This window comes from Lontra canadensis, unplaced genomic scaffold (assembly GCF_010015895.1).
Source record: "Lontra canadensis isolate GAN:19392208 unplaced genomic scaffold, GSC_riverotter_1.0 scaffold68, whole genome shotgun sequence".
Taxonomy (NCBI): Eukaryota; Metazoa; Chordata; class Mammalia; order Carnivora; family Mustelidae; genus Lontra; species Lontra canadensis.
The window spans coordinates 179388-203775 of record NW_022631062.1 but is presented as its reverse complement, the minus strand read 5'-3'; the positions used below and the strand labels follow the sequence as shown (position 1 = coordinate 203775).

At 41.3% G+C, this 24388-nt stretch overlaps 1 protein-coding gene across 1 annotated transcript in view; it reads right to left on the bottom strand.

The window, feature by feature from the left end:
• The window catches only part of PIR (pirin), a 99067-nt gene that overhangs the window by 31332 nt on the left and 43347 nt on the right, over positions 1 to 24388 (bottom strand). The window contains 1 exon segment of the mRNA XM_032880267.1: positions 13248 to 13358. Within this exon segment, the coding sequence (XP_032736158.1) occupies positions 13248 to 13358 (111 nt within the window).

Genomic DNA, 24388 nt, shown 5'->3' with positions numbered 1-24388 from the left:
AGCATTAGAGGGAATGGAGTCAAAACAGGGGGAAAGGGGGGCGGGAATTGCCTTTCTTCCTTCCTTTTAGCTTGTTGTCCAAGTGCACATGCCACTGGTAAACCTTAAAGAGGACTTCCAACTACCTACGTTTTGTCTTCAAACTTTCTAATTGATTCCATTCTTTCCAACTTGTCTCCTGGCTCAGGCGAAAGACCCTGAGGGCAGGGCACCCCCTGATGGGACCTGAAACTACCCTCTCAAGCAGTAAGGACCGCCCTGAGCCAGCAAGATCCCTCCCATGATGGATTTGCCCTTCACTGCCCACCTGCGGGTACCCACCCCACTGTGTACCCACATTTTCCTTCTATAAACCGGGATGTATTTTCAGCACTTTGGAGACAATCTCTGAGATACGAGTTTGCAGTATTCCAAGTGTGGGAACAAATGAATAAACTCCTTTCTTGTTTTACCACTACTTCTTTCTCTGCCTTCTTCTGACTACAGTGAAACAAGAGTCCAATTGTGTGAATGCTTCCTATATGTTTAAGAACCAGCACATTTTATTAGAATTCCTTCTCTTCAAGAGTAGGATTGCATCAGCAAAGCGCTCTCTGGTAAGATTTTGGGTCCTTCTCATCCTTCCCTGCTCCCTCCCCCCAACTTTATGTCCTGCACCAGGAATTAATACCATCCCCCCATTTTTATTGCTATGTCAGAGGTCACAGGCCCTATAGTTTCCTTTCTTCCACCAACCGGGTCTCCAAGCTACTGGGTCCGGGCAGCTGGGAAGCTCTTCCCCTCCCTCAGGCCACGACAGAATAGGGGACAGAGGTCTCATTTCACCTCTGGCCCCACAGGACGGTTTAATCAGCACCACATGTAAGTGGGGCTTCCTTTAGTCAAACGTTAAAAAAAAAATTTAAGACTTTTAAATATGAAAATCATTTTCTGTGGCTTCTGCTCTCATTCCCAGGGAGGTTCCTAATTCTTGCCAGTGTCCCTAGTGAGAACTTTTCCTGGCCTGCGTTCCTTGCTTTAACCCAGCTCTTTCTCCTCCTGCCTGAGCTGGAGAGTTCCTTATTTCAGTGAATTTTGCAGCTACTCCCTATACATGGGATGTGGGAAACCGAGGCACAAGGGAAAAAAATGTCCTTAAGACTTAAAGCCCATGGACAAGTCCTTGAAACAGGCAGAGAGACATTCCTCTATAAACTCAGGTGCCTCGCTGTTACTACTTTGCCAAGGCAAGAGACAATCTTAGCTTGACCCTCAGGATCCTGTAAGTCTACTTCAACATTTAAGAATTCCTTTAGAAGGGTGCCTGGGTGGCTCAGTGGGTTAAGCCTCTGCCTTCAGCTCAGGCCATGATCTCAGGGTCCTGGGATTGAGCCCTGCATCGGGCTCTCTGCTTGGTGGGGAGCCTGCTTCCCCCTCTCTCTGCCTGCCTCTCTGCCTACTTGTGATCGCTCTCTCTGTCAAATAAATAAATACAATTTAAAAAAAATAAAAGAGATCGATTCAAGGATATGGTAGATTAAGTAGGATCACTTTTTAAAAAATTCTTTTAGAAACTTCCTTTATCTCTACTTCCCCCCACACCAAGATACATGTTGGCAATCACCCTCCAAGCATACGGCCCACTGATACACATCTGAAGGATCTCGTGACTGAGTTTTTATTAGACGGTAATAAATGACCTTTTCCTAACAACAACTAGCCCCCTCAATGTCCTGGACATCTTGTCTCCAAAATTCCTTGGAGACTTATGCTAACCCCTTCCCAAATTGAAAGTATATAATCAGTCACCCACCACAACCCCAGTGCTGCTCTTTCTGCCCACAGGTCCTGTCCCTGGGCATTAATAAAACCACCATTTTGCACTGAAGACATCTCAAGAATTCTTTCTTGGCCATTGCCTCCGAACTACCCCCGCCCCCACTTCAAACCACATCACTCACAACAACTCCCCTACCCATCCCTGGCTCTGAGTTCATCTTGGGGAAGTAGCTCCCTCCCCATGGACTTCAAGCCTAGTGGTCTGGGATGGACGGCGACCCACCTGATCGTCTCCTCCCCCTCTTCACTTAAGCAAATTCCTTTTTTAATTTTTATTTTGAAATAATTTCAGAATATAGAAATGTTACAAAAATAATATAGAGAATTACCATATACCCCCCACGCAGATTCTCTAAAAGCTTACATGTTATCACAATATGCTTCATCATTCTCTCTAGAAATACGTATCTCTTGTCTTCTGAAATATTTGAACAGGTTTACAGATATGATATCCCCATACTTTGAAATAATTCAATATCATTAAAAAAAAAAAGAAGTCCAAAATGGAGTCATTTGTCCCCCAAGACAGAAAGCCAAGTCTTAAGTACAACTTCTTTAATTTATTTGAGAGAGAGAGCAAGAGAGAGCGTGCGCACAGACACATATGGGGGGTTCTCAATCAGACTCCCTACTGAGTCTGGAGACCCACGTGGGGCTCAATCTCATGACCCTAAGACCTGACCTGAGCTGAAATCAACAGTCAGACACTTAACTGACTGAGCCACCTTAAGGTGCCCCTTAATTACAATTTTGAACTTCTCCCAAAAATGTGACCTTTTAAGAGTCTCCCTGAAATGCCCTGACCATGCCTAGTGAGGTCATCTGCATGATAAAAACCCTTTGGGGGGGGTCCCTTCCCACAAAAAGGGAGATATCCAGAATTGAAATAATCCTTTTTCTTTCGCTAATATCTTGCCCCATCCTTCTACTGCCCTAGAAAAATCTTCCATTTTTTACAACTCCCAGGAGCCCCTGTCTACTTACTAGATGGGAAGCTGCCTCAATCATGAACTCCCAAATAAAGCCAATTCAATCTTCAGATTTACTCAGTTCAATTTTTGTTCTTTAGCAGGATATATTTCCTAAAAATAAGGATATTTTCCTACATAAACATATTTATAACAATTATGAAAGTGATATAATCCAATGGAAAAAAATACACAGATATCCAAATTGGGCCAAATGTCTCAATAATGCCTTTTATGCCAAACAAAAACAAAAAAAAACAAAACAAAACAAAAAACCAACAAACCAACCACACAAACAAACCCCGAAACAGAAGCCCAGGCCAGGCTCTACTCCTGGGTCACAGGCTGCATTTAGTCCCCACATCGAATCTCCTTCCATGGGCAACACTTCCTCAATGCTTTTCATTAAAAGCACAGACCAGTTATTTTGTAGAATGTCCCTCAGTTTGGGTTTGTCTGATGTTTCCTCATCCTTAGACAAAACTCTTTCATCCCTCAACTTTACTTTTTAAAAGATGTTCTTTATTTATTTGTCAGAGAGCACAAGCAGGGGGAGCGGGAGGGGGAGAAGCAGGCTCCCCGCTGAGCAGGGAGCCTGATGTGGGACTCGATCCCACAACCCTGGGATCAAAACCTGAGCTGAAGGCAGAACCTTAACTGACTGAGCCACCCAGGCGTCCCTCATTCCTCAACTTTAGAGAAGAGCTCATTTTCAGGGTCTTAATTGTTTAAATTAAGAAGAGCACAAGGGAGGAAATAATGGATATATGTGTTGCCATATTTCTTATTTATCTTTTCTTTTACAGATAAAATTACAAGTGAGAGAGATGTCCCCTGGTTGCCTTCAATCCATTTGCTACACACAGCTAACGGGACCTTTCACTTAAAACCCTTCAGTGGCTCCCTGTTCTCCCCACCCCCCCAGACGCCAACCCTGGCAGACAGACTCCTCTCAGCCGGGACCTACTTCTCCAGTCCTGTCGCCTCTCCACTTGTCCTCCCTCCTCGGTTCATTCTAACGCAGCAAATCCCTCCAGGGGAAGGAGGAAGCAGAAGGCAGCAGCCAGCCTTACAGGGACCTCATGGTACCATGGAAAACAAGGCAACTAAGCAACAAAATCGAACACAATCACAGGCAGGAAATGCTTGTTTAAAAATCAGCAAAAGACCCTCAGGGAGACCCAGGAGCAGACAGTTAGCCCGTCTGAGGCAGTTTCCTGGTTTGTAAAATAAGGACATAATATGTATGACACGACTGTTAGGCTGACCGAGTGACAGTGTGTGCCTGGTCTAAACAGACACATATCTGTATCGTATATATGCGTCTATGTACATGTGTGTGTGCTCAATGTTGTCACTGTTATCTACGCAAGGTTCCCCATTCCTGTCCCTTCCTTCTCTTTCCCCTCTCCTCTGAATTCATATAGGTCAAGAGGTTGCAGTGGCTGCTACCCATGCTTCTGATGAGCTGGGACCCAGGCCAGAGGAGGGTCCTTGTCACAGAGATGGGCCCATGGTCCCCAGAGCATCACCCTCAACTCCAAGCCAACTGGTCTCTTCGACTACAGTATACATTGAACAAAGCTCAGCAGCGTCATTTCGCAGAGGGTAGAGAATGGATCCCTGCTGTCCTCATCAAGAACCCCATGGCACTTAGGACATTGTGTCCCATCAAACACTGTGGTCTGGGATTGGTGGCATACGGTGGGCTTTCTGATCATACAGCAGCTGGCAGCCCACTAGACCTACAAGCTCGCCAAGCACAGGCATCGAACAGCTATCTTATAAGGACAAGCAAACCACGAGAGGGGTCGTCAACATTACAGTTCTGCCAAAGAGATGGGAAAAGAGGTAGGTTATTCTATGACCTCATAAGAATTCTAGCAAAAGAAAACAAGAGAATGCCCATTTTACCACATTTGGTGAGTGACACCATGAAAAAATGCCCAACGATATTGCAAAGAATGGTACCAAGGTAAAGATACTTGAGATGACTGGCTTTCTGGAGTAACATATACTCAGAATATGTTTTACATACTCAAGAATGATCTTACTACAGTCTATGTTTTTAAGCCACAGGCATATACCATTAAGAGCTATCTTAAAGCGCTTATATTTTACCAAGAAGAACCGCAACCTATAAGAAAACCTTCCCCTACAGTTGGGGCCACCATTGAGAATACTGAACATTCACTGCACCAGAAATAACAGAAAAATTAAGAAATGAATAAAATTTAACATTTTGAGTAAGAAATGTATTAGCAACACAAGGTCTCTGGAATGAAGACCACCTTCTGTGTGCCTAGAATGGAGCCTAGCCCTTTGGAGGACAAGATTTGCTGATTAACTTCTTGCTAATAAAACTTGCTAATAAAACTTCTTGCTAAATAAAAAGAAAAAAAAGGCATAAGAATCCCCCAGGAGCTTCCCGCTCTTTACAGACTAAGTCTATAGTGAAATTTTCCCATCACTGAGATATGTTAATGTGATCATTTTTTAAAAAAGTATTTTATTTATTTGACAGACAGAGAGTACAAGCAGTCAGAGAGGCAGGCAGAGAGAGAGGAGGAAGCAGGCTCCCCACTGAGCAGAGAGCCCGATGTGGGGCTCGATCCCAGGACCCTGGAATCATGACCTGAGCCGAAGGCAAAGGCTTTAACCCACTGAGCCACCCAGGCGCCCCTAATGTGATCATTTTTAACTGAAATAATACATGTTACTATCATTCCTTAGTTTTATTGGGACAGACTTTTTTCTCATCTCTAAGTATACAGTGCTCACAACTGGTTTTTAATTGCTCAGAAAAACCCAGATAATAATTGAAATATGTAGTTGTAATCATTAAATTACACTTAAGGGCTGTAAAATAGAAATGATTTAGGCATTTGAACTTAGATTAAGGCCAAGACAATTGGGAACCAATATATATAGAACTTTAAGGATTAAACAAAGGTTCAGAAAGCAATAGAAACCTGAAATAAGCAGAGAATGCCATAAATGCCCTAAGAGAAAAAACATTTTTTATAAAGTTTTTATGGGGGGGTGGCAAGGGAGAGAGAATCTTAAGCAGGTACGTTCCATGCCCAGCATGGAGCTCGATCTCACAACCCTGAGATCATAACCTGAGCCTAACTCAAGAGTCAGAGGCTTAACTGACTGAGACTCCCAGGCACCCCAAGAGAAAAAAGATTTTTAAGTAGGACCTACAACTATGAAAAACAAAACAAAACAAAAACCCCCATCAAAGCTGAAATGCATTTAAATTCTTAGAACATTTCTTATTTTACACTATCAATTTAATTTGTTCTGTCCGAAGAATGACAGATTAGAAAAAAACAATACAATTTTCAAACTGGGGAGATTTATTTAAAATTTTTCAAAAATTGTTATTTTTTTAACCTATCTGCCAAGTCTTGGATTTATTTACCAATATGTCCAGGGTACTGCTGATAAGGTGGGTAATGGTGAGTAAAGAGCCACTCATTTTGTCTGGACCTTGGTAGCTGAGTCACAGCAAAAGCCCAACTGTGTAAGTTAGAATCTCTTGGGCAACACTCTCTAGCTGGTTGACCTTGAGTAAGTTCAAGTCAAGCAAGTCACTTCTTTGTGCCTCAGTTTCCTCATCTGAAAAATGGCATAATCACAGTCTTTACCTCACAGACTTAGGACTGCAGCAGTTAATACAGGGCGAGTTCTTAGAGCAGTTTCTGGCAAACAACAGGCACTTAATAAATGCTAAAAATAATAATTATTACCGCAGGATGATTCAATGAAGTGTGAGCTCCCCAAATGTTCATGATATTCTCTTTCACAGATTTTGGCTATATTTTTTCTCTTTTCCAAAACCACATAAAAAAAATGCAACTGCATCTCACTACATATGAAAATCAATTCCAGGTGTGGATAAATCAATACAACAAGCAAAACAACAAAGCATCTATAATAATAGAACACTTTCATGATCTTGAGCTGGGACACTTTATTAAAGAAGCTACAGAAAACTCTTACTAACATTTTAAGGAACAGATCAATACATTTTTAATAAGATTTTTATTTATTTACTTATTTGAGATAGAGTGGGAAGGAGAGCACAAGCACGGGGAGTAGCAGGCAGAGGGAGAAGCAGGCTCCCTGCCCAAGCAGAGAGCCCGACGTGGGGTTTGATCCCAGGACTCCAGGATCATGACCTGAGCTGAAGGCAGCCGCTCAACCGACTCAGTCACCCAGGCGCCCCAGGAACAAACAAATAAATTAAAGGAATTTTTATTTATTAACATGTAGAAAAATATGATAGTATATAGAAGAGTGAAAAACAAGGCAAAAAGGAGAAGATATTTGCATATATCTTCTCATATTATCATATTATAAGATATTTGCATATATCTTCTCATATTATATTACAAATAACTCACAATGGAAAGCATCTAGAATATATAAAGATCCTCTGAAACCCATAATACATTATATATTAACTGAATTTAAATAAAAATGAACTTTAAAAAATAATATATAAAGAGCCCCTACAGGGGCTCCTGGGTGGCTCAGTGGGTTAAAGCCTCTGCCTTCGGCTCAGGTCATGATCCCAGGGTCTGGGATCGAGCCTCACTTTGTGCTCTCTGCTCTGCAGGGAGTCTGCTTCCTCCTCTCTCTCTCCCTGCCTCTCTGCCTACTTGTGATCTCTGTCTGTCAAATAAATAAATAAAATACTTTAAAAAATAATAAAGATCCCCCACAAATCAGTATGAAAAAGACAAGACAACCCACCCAAAGGAAAATGATATGAAGCTTCTTTCTGGATAATTTTATGCTCGGGCTCTGGTTTGTGTTCATCACTGCTCTGAAGACTTACTAACATCCGTAACTGTTATGAATATATCCTAAGGGCGAGAGGCACGGTGATTGAATATTTTAATGTACTACTAGTAAGTAGAGAGCTTGGCAAAAACTAGCCATGAATTAAATCATGCATTCTGTGTAGTGAACAAAATCAGCCTTTCCTCTCTCTATGGAACACGCTGAAAGTCTAAAATTCTACATGAATCATCCATGTTTGGGGCATCCTCCCTTAAAAAGTAAATAATGGGGGCACTTGGGTGGCTCAGTCAGTTAAGCCTCTGCCTTCGGCTCAGGTCATGATTCCAGGGTCCTGGGATCGAGCCCCACGTAGGGCTCTCTGCTTACGGGGAGCCTGCTTCTCCCTCTCCCTCTGCCTGCTGCTCCCCCTACTTGTGCTCTTTCTCTGTTAAATAAATAAATAAAATCTTTGAAAAAAAAAGTAGATAATGACTGTGAAGAGACATTTAGGCAGGAACTCTGAGGAGAATTCATCATGCCTCCCCCGGCCCGCCTTCCATTTAAAAAAAAAAAAAAAAGAAATCATAAGAGAAAAAGAAAGATGACTTCATTTTCGAGTCAGTGACCATACGGAAAAATGTCTGGCCCTCTGACTCGAGATCGTAAGCTTGACAAGTTGACTTAAGACATCCCCTGCCTCATCATGCCCTGGGTAATTCTCTCTTCTCTGAGCGGGGGCTGCACCTGGTGGCCTGGTTCTAACGAGCAGAATGGGCAAAAGTAATGGGATGTCGCTTTTGATATCAGGTGACAGCCTCTGGTTTCCGTATGTTCACTCTTCCTCTCTCACTCGTAGGCTCTGATAAAGCCAGAGGCCACGTTATGAGTCATCCTAGGGAGAGGCCCACGTGGCAAGGAAGTAACAGCTGGCCACAGCCAACAACCCCAAGAAACTGAGGGCTGTCCCCAGCCACGGGGGTGTGGGCTTGGAAGCGCATCCTTCCCAGTCAAGCCCTGGGATTGCTGCAACCTCGCTGACCTGTCCATTGCAGCCTTGTATGAGTCCCTGAGCCAGAGACCACAGCTAAAGTGTGAGATAACAAGTGTGATCTTAAGCCACTACACTTGGGAGTAATTTGTTTGAGAGCAACATGGATAAGTAATACAGTAATATTTATTTGAATGGATCCTCATTGGATTTACAGAGTAGCTACTGTATGCACAGCATTAAAATCCACTTTCTTTAAAAAAAAAGATATATTAATTTATTTTAGAGCAAGAGCAGGGAGTGGGGGTGGGCAGGGAGGGGGAGAGGGAAAAGGGAGAGAGAATCCCAAACAGACTCCACGCTGAGAGCAGGGCCCTGAGATCACGACCTGAGCCAAAACCAAGAGTCAGACATTTCACCGACTCTGCCACCCACGTGCCCCTACAATCTACTTTTTCAAAAAGCACTCTGAAGTGCTGATTTCTATTCCCCCCCCAGTTCTAGTGCAATGTAATTGACAGGGCTCCTTTCTGTTTGTTCCTCCCACCAAAGCAAAAATACGTTGACAATATTTAAGAGAACGTATGCGTTTCCTATGGTTTCTATAATAATGACAAAAACTTGCTGGCTTAAAACAACACAACCTTGTTATCTAATAATGCTGGGGGGTTTGCGTCCAAAGATGGGTCTCCAGGTCCTAAAATCAAGGTACCAGTAGGACAGCCTTCCTTCTGGAGGCTCTAGGGGGAAATGCACTTCCCTGCCTTTTCTAACTTCTAGAGGTTGCCCCTCCTGCTTGGCCCAAGGCCCCCCTCCCATTTTCCAAAAGCAGCAACGGTATCACCTGGACTTATGTTTCCACCATCACACATTTCCCTCGGACTCTCCCTTCCTCCTTCTTTTACACAGACCCTTTGATTATACTGGGGCCACCTGGACTATCCAGGCTACACTCCTGGATAGCAGAAATTGGGGGGATTGATGGATATATACTGTAAAGAAAACTAAAAGATTGAGGAAGCAAAAAATACTTACACGAGGAAGTTTTTCCATGCCATAACCATCGTCCATTTTTAACATTGTAGATCATGCCTTTAAATACCTAGTAACAGAAAGGGGCACCTGGGTGGCTTAGTGGGTTAAGCCTCTGCCTTTGGCTCAGGTCAAGATCTCAGGGTTCTGGGATCTAGCCCTGCATCGGGCTCTCTGCTCAGCAGGGATCTTGCTTCTCCCTCTCCCTCTGCCTGCCATTCTGCCTACTTGTGCTCGATCTGTCAGATATATAAATAAAATCTTAAATAAAATGAATGAATGCATGCATGCGTAGTGGTAGAATCCCCGTGCAGAAAGATGGGGGAGCCACAGAGGCGCTGTTCAGAGCCATACTTTGATGCCATCAGAAGACAAAGGGGACGTGAGGACCAGAAGGCCCAAGTCTCTTGGGCAAGACTGGTATTTTCCTAGAAGTATGGATTTGGTGTTTCTCAGTGAATGACAAAAGTGTTGTCTGTAAGTCAATTTGCAGCAAGGAAAATCACATTGATTTGTAAGAGATGGTAAAATTCATGGCAAAAAACCCACAAACAAACAAACCAAAAAACAACTACTTATTCCTATTTCAGCCAAGAACTAACATGAAAAACGTGCAGCCAGTGTTAAAGGAATCTGGTATTGTCAGAGGCCTGACAAATTGGATTCTTTGTAAGTGATGCTCCGTTCATGCAATCAGCTCCCTTCCAAACCATCACTGCATGAAACATCTGTTTTCTGCGGGATTAGCCCAACTCCATAGGAATAGGCCTTAAAAAAGGCAAGACAGAGATGGTAAAAACCAATTCTTATACTATTTATGGGAAATAATTCAGATAAAACCCAGTCTGATTCATGAGAAATGCTTCCAACCACCCTTAATGGGATGTCCCTCAGGAAATCTGTATTTCCCTGGAATTAGGGGTGCGATGGTAGTGCTGTCTTGCCTCTAGTTCTAGCCCACTGCTTTGGTAATGATACAATGATGTCAATATTAGATCAGTGAGATTGCGAAGCTCATGCCAAAAGCCAAACATAACCCAGACATCCATGACAAATCCCTTTACCGTGAGTAACAAAACAATTAAAATATTACAAACAAAATATGTCCAGGACCCAGACAATGACAAACACATTTCAAGAAATACTGGCTGCAGCAAAGCACCCAAATAAAATGAATTTAAACAGTCCTTGGGTTTCATAATGGAATTTGGCCCAGGAGGGGGTTTAAAAAAAAAAGGACACAGGGTGACCTTGACTTAAACGACTTGATAATAAAATTTATGCAACATGATTTCACCAGTCAATATGGCTGATTACAGGCAGCCGCAAGTATCAAATCTGTAAATAATAAGTGCCATATATATATATGTATATTATATACATATATATATATATCGGAATTAAATTGTTTGTCTGGTGCTGGACAGAGATGCCCCAAACTCTGGATTTGTCACTGAATGTAAACAGGGATGTGTGTGTGTGTGTGTGTGTGTGTGTGTGTGTGTGTGAGAGAGAGAGAGAGACAGAGACAGAGACAGAGACACTGAGAAAAAGAGGGGACACAATATAATTGGAGTGATGTCTTAGAAAAGACAGGTCCTTCGGCTTCATAGTTGGGTTTATAACAGACTTGTTGCAAATGGATTTATACTGATTCAGTGTAAACGTGCGTTTCTAAGCCACTAGCTTTGGCATCCCTCCAAAATTTTTTTTAAGATTTTATTTATTTATTTGACAGACAGAAATCACAAGTAGGCAGAGAGACAGAGAGAGGAGGAAGCAGGGTCCCCGCCGAGCAGAGAGCCCAATGCGGGGCTCGATCCCAGGACCCTAGGATCATGACCCGAGTCGATGGCAGAGGCTTTAACCCACTGAGCCACCCAGGCACCCTGCTCCAAAAATGTTTTTGAAAACAAATCTCAGGTTTAGAATTTAGAAGGATGAACTAAAACCGAAGTCTACCCTTTTCAAGTGACATATCACATTCTCTTGTGAGGCCATATAGAGTAGTGACTAAGGGTAGAACAAAACTCAACAGGAACCAGCAGCTTAGTGTCAGTGGGGTCACTGAGCAGCTGGCGCTCTCAAATGTTCCCGATGGAAAGTGGGATTGTGCTTGGCTGACAATGTGTTTTGAAATTAAACGTACATCTACCTTGCGACCATCCCTGGAAAACCACTGCATTAAAATAAGTCCCCGTGCAGAAGGACAGGTGGACAAGGATGGCCAAGCACTAGATACGAAGGGAGGACCCACTTAGAGACGAGCTGGATGCATCACATCCAACCCAGAGCCCAGGATGCCGCCGCTATGAGATCTAATCTGAGTATATATCTAGGATACATCCTAGAGCTGGGATGTATAGGGAAGGTACTGGAAGGAACTGGAGGGAGCAAAGTCAAAAGGAAAAGCAAAAGCACTGCACTAATGGTTAAAGCATATGTGCTTTCAGGGGCAGCTGGCTGGCTCAGTCAGAAAAACACACAACTCGACATCGGGGCTGTGAGTTCAAGTCGCATGTTGGGTGTAGAAGTTACCTAAAAATAAAATCCATTAGGGCGCCTGGGTGGGTCAGCTGGTTCAGTGACTGCCTTCGGCTCAGGTCATGATCTTCGAGTCCTGGGATCGAGTCCCGCATCAGGCTCCCAGCTCCATGGGGAGTCTGCTTCTCCCTCTGACCTTCTCTCCTCTCATGCTCTCTCTCTCTCTTTCTCTCAAATAAATAAATAAAATAAAATTAAAAAAATAAAATCCATTAAAAAATATGTGCTTTCATCCTTATTGTTATTAAAAAAAATGTGTTTTAAGGGGTAGGCATATGTTTAAGTGTATTAATTAAAAAGTTCTTCTGCACCTTAAAATAGCCAGAACCACAAAACCAAAGAAGAAAATAATGGATTCGAGGTGAATGCCTAATGATCTCAGGTGCTACCATTTCCAAAAATAAAATTGGCCTTCGTGGGTGGGGGGGTGCCTGGGTGACTCAGTCAATTGAGCATCCAATTCTTGGCTTCAAATTCGGGTCGTGATCTCAGAGTCATGAGATCCAGCCCCACATGGAGCTCCACGCTTGGTGGGGAGTCTGCTTGAGATTTTCTCTCTCCCTCTCGCCCTCCCGACACTTGTGCTCTCTAAGTAAATAAAATCTTTAAATAAATAAATAAACAAAATTGGACTTAGACACTTGGCAGTTTTCTAAGTAGTCTTTGAATTTGAAAGTTGACTTAAAGGTAAGTCATCCATAATAATACTTTTATCAAAAGATCCCTATATCTCAATCAGGGGCACACCTGTTCATAAGTGACAAGGTTGGAATTTGCCTCCAGGAACACTTAGAGGCACCCGTGGCTGGGAAATCAGGAGACATGGGTAAAAGTTCTGCCTTGTCCAGCAAGTCTTCATGAGGACTTGAACAAGTAACTACTCTGTTGGGTCTTAGCGTTTACACCTGTAAAACGGGGGAGGAGGGGACAGACAGTCCAGCCCTAACGTTCTATGAATTCTACCTGATCTTCTATCTGATCTTCTACTTACACGTAAACAAAGTTCACAGAATCTTGTGTTGAGGTTCAGAAATGAGCCCATTTCTGAGAAAGTAGCCTCTTGTTTTTTTTTTCTTATGATGAAATCCCAGAAGTCATCATACCTTTAGGAATAGGCTGGCAGTGCTTGGCTCCAGCGTCCAGTTTGAAGTCCAAATATAAGGTTGGTGTGCGAGTATAAATCAGACTGAAAAGGAAGAGGAAACCATCAGCACCTATCCAAAATTAAAGTTCTTCCTCACTTCAGCTGGGGTCAAGCATGGTCTGCCTCTTGACCTGGCTTCTGGTTTCATGGGTGTGTTCACTGGGTGAAAATTGTTCTGAGCTTTACACTTGATCTATGTACTTTTCTGTGTCTTATTCTATTTTAATAGATGCTTACATTGATTAAAAACATGCATGTATAAGTAGACCAAAAGAGAATCCAGAGCCTAGAATGATTTACTATCCTTGATAAAGGCATCATTTTGCACAGTATTACTGTAAACACTAGGAAGACATGAATATTGTTGCCTTTTCACCCTGGGCCAACCCACAGTGCCCACCACATAGTAGGTATTCAATAAATATTTATTGACTCATTTTCATAATGGAAAAATCCCATGCATAGTAATACAATTATTTACAGTATACACAGGGTACTACTCATCAATGTCTTTACCTACATGCAGCAAAATGCCTCCTTCAGGACAGGGGATTTGGTATAGCCAAAGTGTATGTCTGTGCATTAAATTTTGGAAGAGAGAACTGTAAATAATGTGACCAGAAGACTATTCCCTTTCCTATGAGTATCTCATTTGTGAAGCTTTGGGTTTTAAAAGGTCTGGTAGGTGGTTTTATGTGGATTAGAAGGCCAAACTGCATCCACACAGCTTCAAAGATAGCAAAAGCAAACTCCCCTGCGCCTGCATAAAAGAAACCAGAAAGACTTAGGGCACCAGGTGCAGCCTGAACCCAAACATCCACCATCAATCTGAAGATGCTGAAACGTAGGGAAAACAAGGGAGGCACCCTTGGGACACAGGATCTAATTCTCTACGATCTTAGGTGTGTATATGGCACCATCTGGAAAGGATCTGTTTTTTTGTTGTTGTTGTTGTTTTTTTATGAAGTCTTCTAAAATTACTTCCAAAAAGATCAAGGGTAGGGGCGCCTGGCTGGCTCAGTGGGTGGAGCATGCGACTCTTGATCTTGGGGTCTTGAGTTCGAGCCCCATGTTGAAGGTAAAGATTGCTTAAAAATAAATAAAATGAAAGGTCACGGGTCAACTTCGCATAACAACTGGGCAGTATTTGGTTCTCCTCTAGAAAAATAAGCCCTGTTTCACTTAACTGTCTTTCTAACTTCTGCCTCAGTAGCAGATGCAGTATCTCTGTCTACAGCAAAGGGATTGATGACAAAGAGGCCCTTGGTTTAATTTTTACTCAAATCCTCCCAGAATGTAGTCATAAAAACATTCTTGAACTGGAAACCCGGAGGCACTGAGGCCAGCATTGCTTTTCCTGCTGCCTAACAAAGCACTTATCTTCTACTGTGCTTAGCTCACTCATCTGAAATATCTCATGATAGGACTCACTGATGTTTAAACCCATGTACAGTCCTAAAATTTCAAGTCAGAAAATTAATGTTTACCTTCACGTTCTAATTTTGAAAGCTCTATTTTTTATTATCTTTTTAATCAACATAGAACGTATTATTTGTTTCAGGGGTACAGGTCTGTGAATCATCAGTCTTACACAACACTCAGCGTTCACCACAACACATACCCTACGCAATGTCCAGCCCCTAGCCACTCTTTCCTTCTACCCCCCTCCCCTCCAGCAACCCTCAGTTTGTTTCCTGAGATTAAGAGTCTCTTATGGTCTGTTGAAAGTTCCCTTCTGATTTCTCAGACTAGAGCTGCCGAGAAGGGAGAATGTGTCTGGGGCAGGTAGAGCAGTAGGAAGTGAGTGCAGAACCACTGGTTAACCTGCTCTACCCTTGCCCTCCACCGCAGACATCAGTCCTGCCCTCCTGGCTAGCTCTTTTTCTTTTCTTCCTGCCTCAAGCTTCTCAGCCTCATCCATACTGTCCAAAAAATAGTAGCCTATCTCACTAAGACCGCCACTACACAGACCCCCATGGGCACACGTAAACACGCACAGAATTCTATACTTCTGTACTCATTTACAAAAATCTAAACAGAAAGTTGACTTAAAGGTGAGATACATTATAAAGCCACAAATATATCCCATCATCTTACAGTGTGAAAAGGGCTAAAGGGAAATTTTTAATTCATTCTGAAAGTATTTTTTACATCTACAGCCTAAAAGAGAATCCCAATTCTAATATCCTTTTTTGTACTGAAAATGGGAGCATTGCAAGTGTTAATATTACTCATGTCTTGAATAAACAACTACCCCAAACTTAATTGTATATTATTGTTTCAATTAATCCAAGATGAGATAAAATCAATCTGGAAGCTGTTCCCATGAGTGTGTGTAGGTGTATATTTATACATGTTATATACACATAGTTTTTGAAAAGCAGATAGTTTTTTAAAATTGTGATCTTCCATGGTAACTCTGTTGAAATAGCAAGTGTAAATTATGTTCATTAAACTCAAAGATAACGCCAGCCTTGAATGCACTTTGAGCAAACCTAGATTTAATTTTCCTATTACACACACTGTTGATTTGGAACCATAAAGAAAGATCCCCATTAGGACATTCTTTCCTGTGTTCTGTTTTGTTTATTTTTTTTATTTTTTTAAAAGATTTTATTTATTTGACAGACAGAGATCACAAGTAGGCAGAGAGGCAGGCAGAGAGAGAGGAGGGAGCAGGCTTCCCACTGAGCAGAGAGCCCAATGTGGGTCTCGATCCCAGGACCCTGGGATCATGACCTGAGCTGAAAGCAGAGGCTTAACCCACTGAGCCACCCAGGCACCCCGCGATAGGATATTCTTAATGTTTGTCTTTTTTTTTTGTTTTAGTACTAAACTATGAATATGATTGGTCCTCCAACTGAATGAGAATTTAAACAAACAAATCATACTTTCTTGGTTAAAACTTAGCTATCAATGTATACCTATTTCCACAGGATTAAAATAAATCCATCCATGACAACCTAAAATAAAATATTATTCTACAAATTCATTTCAGCATGAACAGAACTAAGGCATTTCAAGTCCATCAGTGAAATTGTTTTCTTTTTCTTTTTCTTTTTCCATGTTTTGGTCCGGACCAATACTGCCTGCACAGGTCCTAAAACTCAAGGCTACTCCTCTTTTGTCCTTCTTCTCATTTCATATTTCTCTTAAAAGTATTAAGGAAACTTATCTTTCAAGGTTTTAGTCTGCATTTGAAAAATCTAATTGCTTAAAATCTTAAGAGTTCAAATACGTTGGCAAAGCTTCCAGAAGGTAACATAAAACTCTTCAGAAGGGGTCAAGGGTAAATTCTGGCTAACCTACAACAACAGGGGTGCTACCAAATCCAGACGAGCCTTGTCTGTCTTTCTCTCTAAATGTCAGGATTAAACCTTTCATGAACCTACCACGCCACTCCAATAATGACCACAAAATAAGCAAGACCAAACAAGGTAGACAAAACCACTTCCTTCCGAACCCCAGCTACCTTCATCTTAGATCCTTCAAAGACTTCCTGCTTACCCGGGCTTTTGCTATGATACCCTTGTCAAGGCCGCTTCCTGGCTCTGCCTGTATTCGTAAATGTGATCTTAATTAACGAGATGAAATCGCTTCCACATGGAAGCCATGTGGCTTAAAACGTCTTCCCACAAGAAAGGAGAGAGCACACCCCACCGGTTGCTGCATGTGACCATGGAGCAGGAGGTCTCCTTCCTTTCGCCTCTGCTCCTTTCACATGTCACTGCCATCCACTAATCGCTGAATGCTGCTAATTTTGCCGCCATGCGGGCTGTCCCTAAAAGCAAGTGGTAGCAATTTGTCACATGTCAGAGCTATAATAAAAGCATTCCCACTTCTCTGTGGGAAGGATTTCAAAAATCTTTTATGATTTGGTTATTTTTAGAAAAGGCACTCGGATGCTCAGTCTTACTATCTGTTGCTTAAGCAAATTCCTCTAAGTGATTGTGCAAACAAGTGCAAACACTCAAAACCCTAGAAGGGAAAGAAGCAGAATTTCTACCGATTCCAGGACCCTCGCCCTCATGTTGGATCAACCCCTTACTGTTGGATACTGTTATGGTTTATGGTTTGGGTCTTTTTTTTTTTTGCCATCATTGCTAACTTCTGATAAATATCTTTGCACATAAATCTTTTTAAAATTTAAATTTTAGTTATTGAACATACAGAGCAATACTGGTTTCTGGAGTAGAATTCAGTGACTTATCACTTACATACAACACCCAGTGCTCATCACAAGTGCTCTCCTTAATGCCCATCCCCCATCCACCTCCCTCCATCAACCCTCAGTGTGTTCTCTATTGTTAAGTATCTCTTATGGTTTGTATCCCTTTCTCCTTTATCTCTTTTCCCCTGTCCCATGTTTAGGTTTTCTTTCTTAAATTCCACATATGGGTGAGATCATAGGATATTTGTCATTCTCTGATTTCACTTAGCATAACACACTCTAGTTCCATCCATGTTGTTGTAAATGACAAGATTGCATTCTTTTTGATGGCTAATATTCCAGCGTGCGTGCACACACATGATCTTCCCTATCCATTCATCAGTTGATGGACAATTGGGCTTTCTCCATAGTTTGGCTATTGTTGATAATGCTACTGTAAACACTGGGGTGCATGTTCCCCTTTCAAGCTGTATGTTTATATCTTTTGGGTAAATACCTAGCAGTGCAGTTGCTAGATTGTAGAAGAATTCTATTTTTAACTTGCTGAGGACCCTCCATGCTGTTCTCCAGAGTGGCTGCACCAGTTTGCAATCCCACCAATAATGTAGGAGGGTTCCCCTCTCTCCGCATCCTCACCAACATCTGTTGTGTCTTATGTTGTTAATTTTAGCCATTCTGACTGGTGTGAGGTGATGTCTCATTGTGGTTTTGATTCGTATTTCCCTGTTGAGGAGTGATGTGGAGCATCTTTTTATGGATCTGTTCACCATCTGGATGTCTTCTTTGGAGAAATGTCTATCCATGACTTGTGCCCATTTCTTAACTGGATTATTTGTTGTTTGGGTGTTGACTTTGAGAAGTACTTTATAGATTTTGGATACTAGCCCTTTATCAGATATGTTTCCAAATATCTTCTCCTATTCTGCAGGCTGCCTTTTAGTTCTGATTGTTTCTTTTGCTGGGCAGAAACTTTTTATCTTGATGAAGTCCCAAATAGCTCCTTTTTGCTTTTGTATCCCTTGCCTCCAGCAATGGGTCTAGTAAGAAGTTGTTCACAGCTGACGTCAAAGAGGTTGCTGTCTGTGTTCTCCTCTAGGATTCTGATGGCTTCCTATCTTGCATTGAGGTCTTTCATCCATTCTGAATCAACTTTTGTGTATGGTATATGAAAGTGGTCCAGTTTCATTCTTCTGCATGTGGCTGTCCAGTTTTCCCAACACCATTTTTTAAAGAGACTGTCTTTTTTTCCATTAGCTATTCTTTCCTGCTTTGTCAACAATTAGTTGATCATAGAGTTGTGGGTCCATTTCTGAGTTCTCTTTTCTGTTCCATTGATCTATGTGTCTGCTTTTGTGCCGGTACCATACTGTCTTGATGATTACAGCTTTGTAATAGAGCTTGAAATCCAGAATTGTGATGCCTTCCATTTTTTTCTTTTTAGAATTATTTTGGCTATTTAGGGTCTTCTGTGCTATCATACCAATTCTAGGATTGTTTGTTCTAGCTCCGTGAAAAATGCTGGTGGTATTTTGACAGGAATTGCATGAAATGTGTAGATTGCTGTGGGTACTATACACATTTTAACAATGTTTGTTCTTTCAATCCATGAGCATGGAATGCTTTTCCATTTCTTTGTGTCCTCTTCAATTTCTTTCATAAGTTATCTATAGTTTTCAGAGTACAGATCTTTTACCTCTTTAGTTAGGTTTATTCCTAGGTATCTTACTGTTTTGGGTGCAATTGCAAATAGCACGATTCCCTGATATCTTTTCCTGCTGCTTCATTATTCGTGTATAGAGATGCAACAGATTTCTGCACATTGAGTTTATATCCTGCAACTTTGCTGAATTCATGGATTAGTTCTAGCAATTTTTTGGTGGAGTCATTCAGGTTTTCTACGTAGAGTCTCATGTTTTCAGCAAACAGTGAAAGTCTGAATTCTTCCTTGCTAATTTGGATGCTCTTTATTTCCTTTTGTTGTCTGAATGCTATGGCTTTGACTTCCAGTGCTATGTTTAAAAGTAATGGTGGGAATGGTCTTGTTGTCTTGTTTCTGACCATAGGGGAAAGGCTCTTAGTTACTCCCCAGTGTGGATGATACTAGTTGTAAGTCTTTCATATGTGGCCTTTATGATGTTAAGTTCCCTCTATCCCTACCTTGTTGAGGGTTTTTATCAAGAAAGGATGCTGTATTTTGTTAAATGCTTTTTCTGCATCTATTGACAGGATCATATCGTTCTTATCCTTTCTTTTATTAATGTGGTATATCATGTTGATTGATTTGCAAATACTGAACCACCCCTGAAGGCCAGGAATAAACCCCATTGATCATGGTGAATAATTCTTTTAATGTACTGTTGAATTTGCTAGTATTTTGTTGAGAATTTTTGCATCCATGCTCATCAGGGATATTGGTCTGTAATTCTCCTTTTTAGTGGGGTCTTTGTCTGGTTTGGGGATCAAGGTGATGCTGGTTTCATAAAACAAGTTTGGAAGTTTTCCTTCCATTTCTACTTTTTAGAATAGAATAGAATAGGTATTAATTCTTCTTTAAATGTCTGGTAGAATTTCCCTGGGAAGTTATCTGGCCCAGGACTTTTGCTTGTTGGGAGATTTTCGATACTGATTTAATTTCTTTGCTGGTTATAAGTCTGTTCAAATTTTCTATTTCTTCCTGTTTCAGTTTTGGTAATTCATAGGTCTCTAGGAATTTGCCCATTTCTTCCAAGTTGTCCAGTTTGTTGGCATGTAATTTCTCATAGTATTCTAATTCTTTGTATTTTTGTGGTGTTGGCTGTGATCTCTCTCATTCGCGATTTTATCTGTTTGGGTCCTTTCTCTTTTCTTTTTAGTAAGTCTGTCTTGGGGTTTATCAATTTTATTAATTCTTTCAAAGAACCAGCTCTTGGTTTTCTTAATCAATTCTGGTGGTTTTTTAATTTTATATTTCTCATTTCTGCTCTAATCTTTATTTACCCTTCTTCTCCTGGCTCTTGGATTTATTTTCTGTTCCTTTTCTAGCTCCTTAGGCATAAGGTTAGGTTGTATCTCTTGAAACTTTTCCTGTTTCTTGAGGTAGGCCTGTGTTGAAATATACTTCCCTCTTAGAACTGCCTTTGCTGCATCCCAAAGGTTTTGGACTGTCATGTTTTCATTCTCATTTGCTTTCACATATTTCTTTATTTCTTCTTTAATGTCCTAGTTAACCCATTCATTCTTTAGTAGAATGTTCTTTAACCTCCGTGTATTTGAGGTCTTTCCAATTTTTTTCTTGTGGTTGACTTCAAGTTTCATAGTGTTTTGGTAGGAAAATATGCATGGTATGATCTTGATCTTTTTGTACTTGGTGAGAGCTGACTTGTGATCCAGTATGTTATCTGTTCTGGAGAATGTTCCATGTGCACTCGAAAAGAACACGTATACTGCTGCTTTAGAATGAAATATTTTGAATATATCTGTTAAGTCCATCTGGTCCAGTGGTCCAGTGTGTCATTCAAAGCCATTGTTTCCTTGTTGACTTTCTGCTTAGATGATTTGTCCATTGCTATGAGCAGGGTCTTAAAGTCCTCTACTATTATTGTATTATAATCAAGGAGTTTCTTTATGATTATTAGTAATTGATTTATATATTTGGGTGCTTCCAAGTTGAGATATAAATATTTGCAATTGTTACATCTTCTTGATGGATAGACCCCTTAATTATGATTTAATGCCCTTATTCATCTGTTACAGTCTTTGTTTTAAAATCTAGTTTGTCCAGAGGGACCTGGGTAGCTCAGTTGGTTAAGTGTCCAACTCTTGATTTCATTTCAGGTCATGATCTCAGGGTGGTGAGATCAAGCCCTGTGTCAGGCTCTGTGCTCCGCAGGGATTCTGTTTGAGGTTCTCTCCCTCTCTTTCTGCCCATCCCCTGGTCCAAAAAAAATAAATAAAATCTTTTAAGAAACTAAAGAAAAATAAAATCTAGTTTGTCTGATATAGTATGGCTACTCCAGCTTTGTTCTGATGTCCATCAGTATGATAGATGGTTCTCCATCCCCTCACTTTCAATCTGAGAATATCTTTAGGTCTAAAATGAGTCTCCTGTAGGCAGCATATAGATGGATTGTGGTTTTTTGGTCCATTCTGATCCCTATATCTTTTGATTGGAGCATTTACATTGAGTGATTACTGAAAGACACAAATTTAGTGCTACTGTGTTACCTGTAGAGTTGGTGTTTCTGGTGATTGTTCTCTGGTCCTTTCTAGTCTTTGTTGCTTTTGGTCTTTTTTCCTCCACTCAAAGAGACCCCTTAAAATCGGTGGCAGGGCTGGTCACAAACTCCTTCACAAACTCCTTGTTTGTCTGGGAAACAATTTCTCTTTCTACTCTGAATGACACCCGTGCTGGATAAAGAATGTTTGGCTGCACATTTTTCCCATTCAGCACATTAGTATTCATGCCACTCTCTTCTGGCCTTCCACATCGCTGTTCAAAGGTCTGCTCCTAACCTCATCTGTCTTCCCTTGTAGGTTCAAGACTTTTTTTCCCCTTGCTGCTTTCAAGATTCTTTCCTTGTCAGTGTATTTTGTGAATCTGACTATGATAGGCCTTAGCAATGGTCGGCTTTTGTAGAATTCGACAGGAATTCTCTGTGCTTATGGAATTTTGATGTCTGTGTCCTTTCCCAGATTAGGGAAGTTTTCTGCTATATTTTGTTCAAATAAACCTTCTGGCCCTTTCTCTCTCTTTTCATCTTCTAGGACTTGTATGATAACAAATGTTATTATGTCTTAATAAGTCATTGAGTTCCCTAAATCTACCTTCGTGGTCTGTTACCTTTCTTTCCCTCTTCTTTTCAGCTTCATTATTTTGCATAATTTTATCTTCTGTTTCACTTATTTGCACCTCTGCTTTGTCCATCCTCATTTTTATGGTCTCCATTTGGGACTGTGTCTCAGTTATAGTATTTTTAATTTTGGCTTAACTAGATTTTAGTTCTTTTATCTCTACAGTAAGGGATTCTCTAGTGTCTTCTATGCTTTTTTCAAGACCAGCCAATACCCTTATAATCATTGTTTCAAATTCTCATTCAGACATCTTACTTTTATCTGTACTTATTAAATCCCTGGCTGTTCTACTTCCTATTTTTTCTTTTGGGATGAATTTCTCTGTCTCATCATTTTGTCCAGAAAAGAAAAGAAGAAAGAAGAAAAACAAAAACACAAAACGAAAGACAAAGGAAAACAAAACAAAACAAAACTAGATCTTGGGTGTGTTTTGGTCTGCTTGTTAAAAGAATCCAGATTCCACACCCCCAAAAACCCTGAAAATAAACAAAAATATAAATATAAAGTGCGTGTGTGTACATATATATGTATATGTATGAGATTTTTTTAATAAAAAACTTAAAAAGGGAATTGAAAAAAAAAAAAGAAAAGAAATGAAAAAACAAAAGGTAAAAAATAAAAGTAAAAAGAAAGCTAGATCCTATTTCCCCTAGACCTGAAGCTTTGTAGTACTCCCAGATCAGGAGACTTGGTTCAAGCGAGATGTTTGTGTGAGTTTTCTGGGTGAGGATCCCGCTGGGCTTATTCTCAGACTGACTTATTTTAGGGGAAATGCGCCTGCAGAGTGCAGGGGTGTAGGGTTTGGTGTAAGTGGCTCCAGCCTGCACTAGGTGGCGCTGTTTTGCTCCCTGAAGGCTTCCAGTGCCGATGAGAGGGATGAATATAGCAGGATATGGTGGCACTCTGCTCTCTAGCCCTGGAGTTGAAAGTTCGCCCCCCCCACTCCTCAGTGAGCCCACACAGAACAACCGATCACCCTACTTATGTCCCTGGTTTCCACCTGAAACCTGCATGCACCTTGCCTATGTCTCAGGTTTTTTTTTTTTTTTTAATCTCAGGTGCGTGACTGAGTTTCAAAAGTCCACATCTTGGGATTCCTGGGACATGAACAGGCTCTGTTCCCCTGGGAGGGTCTCACTATGCTTTCACCATTTCCTGGCTGGTCCCAGGAAAGTGGTCACACGACCTCACAGTGGTTTACAGCTTATGGCAAAACAGAGCAGGAAACAGGCACCAAGACCCGCTCCTCTCAGCCAGCATCCTGGGAACACTGCGATAGGACAGCACCACCTATTCTTGTGACCCAGGGGATCCTCGGACCATGCTGTGACCCACTGGGATTCTTCCCCACCTCACCATCTAAGCACCTCTAAGCCAGGCACGTTTGCCATGGTAGCGGACTTCTAAAAGTTTGGATTTTGTGCTCTGCTGCTTATAACACTTTGCAGTAGTCTCCACAAGCAGGCTCTCTCCCCACTGCCATATCCTCAGCTTTAATTCCCCGTCAACTCTCTGCACCTTCCACTTTCCAAAAGATAGTCGTTTATCCTCTCGTAGACTCTCAGACCTCCAACTGATTTCTTGGGTGTTCAGAATGATTTAATACCTATCTAGCTGTGTTCGAGGGATGAGACAAGCTTAGGGGCCCCCAGCTCCTCCGCCATCTTAACTCCTCTTCTGCACATTAACCTTTGACCAAATTTCTATTTTTTTTCCTTCACAGTGAAATTTTGAGCCCAGAGGTCTAGACATTATAACGGCTCTAGATATATCTGTAGATTTATGGCGGAATGTCATGTGGCCAAAAGCAAACTGGTCAACACAATCACATGACAGAACAGCAATTTTGCTGAACGAGTCTACTGTTAGTCACTGGTTTCTCCAGTCTTGGGATTTTTTTCTACACCACAGGGTAGTTTTTCAACTAGTTACATGCTCTAAATGTTGTCCCCCCCCCATTTAACCCCCAATTGTTAGAAAGTTATTAACTCATCCCAACAAATCACCTATTGTTGCATATTTAGATTTTTTTCTCCAATACACCCCTGTCACAAATACAGAAGGGAAGGATTAATTATGAGGGGGAAAAAAGGAAAGGA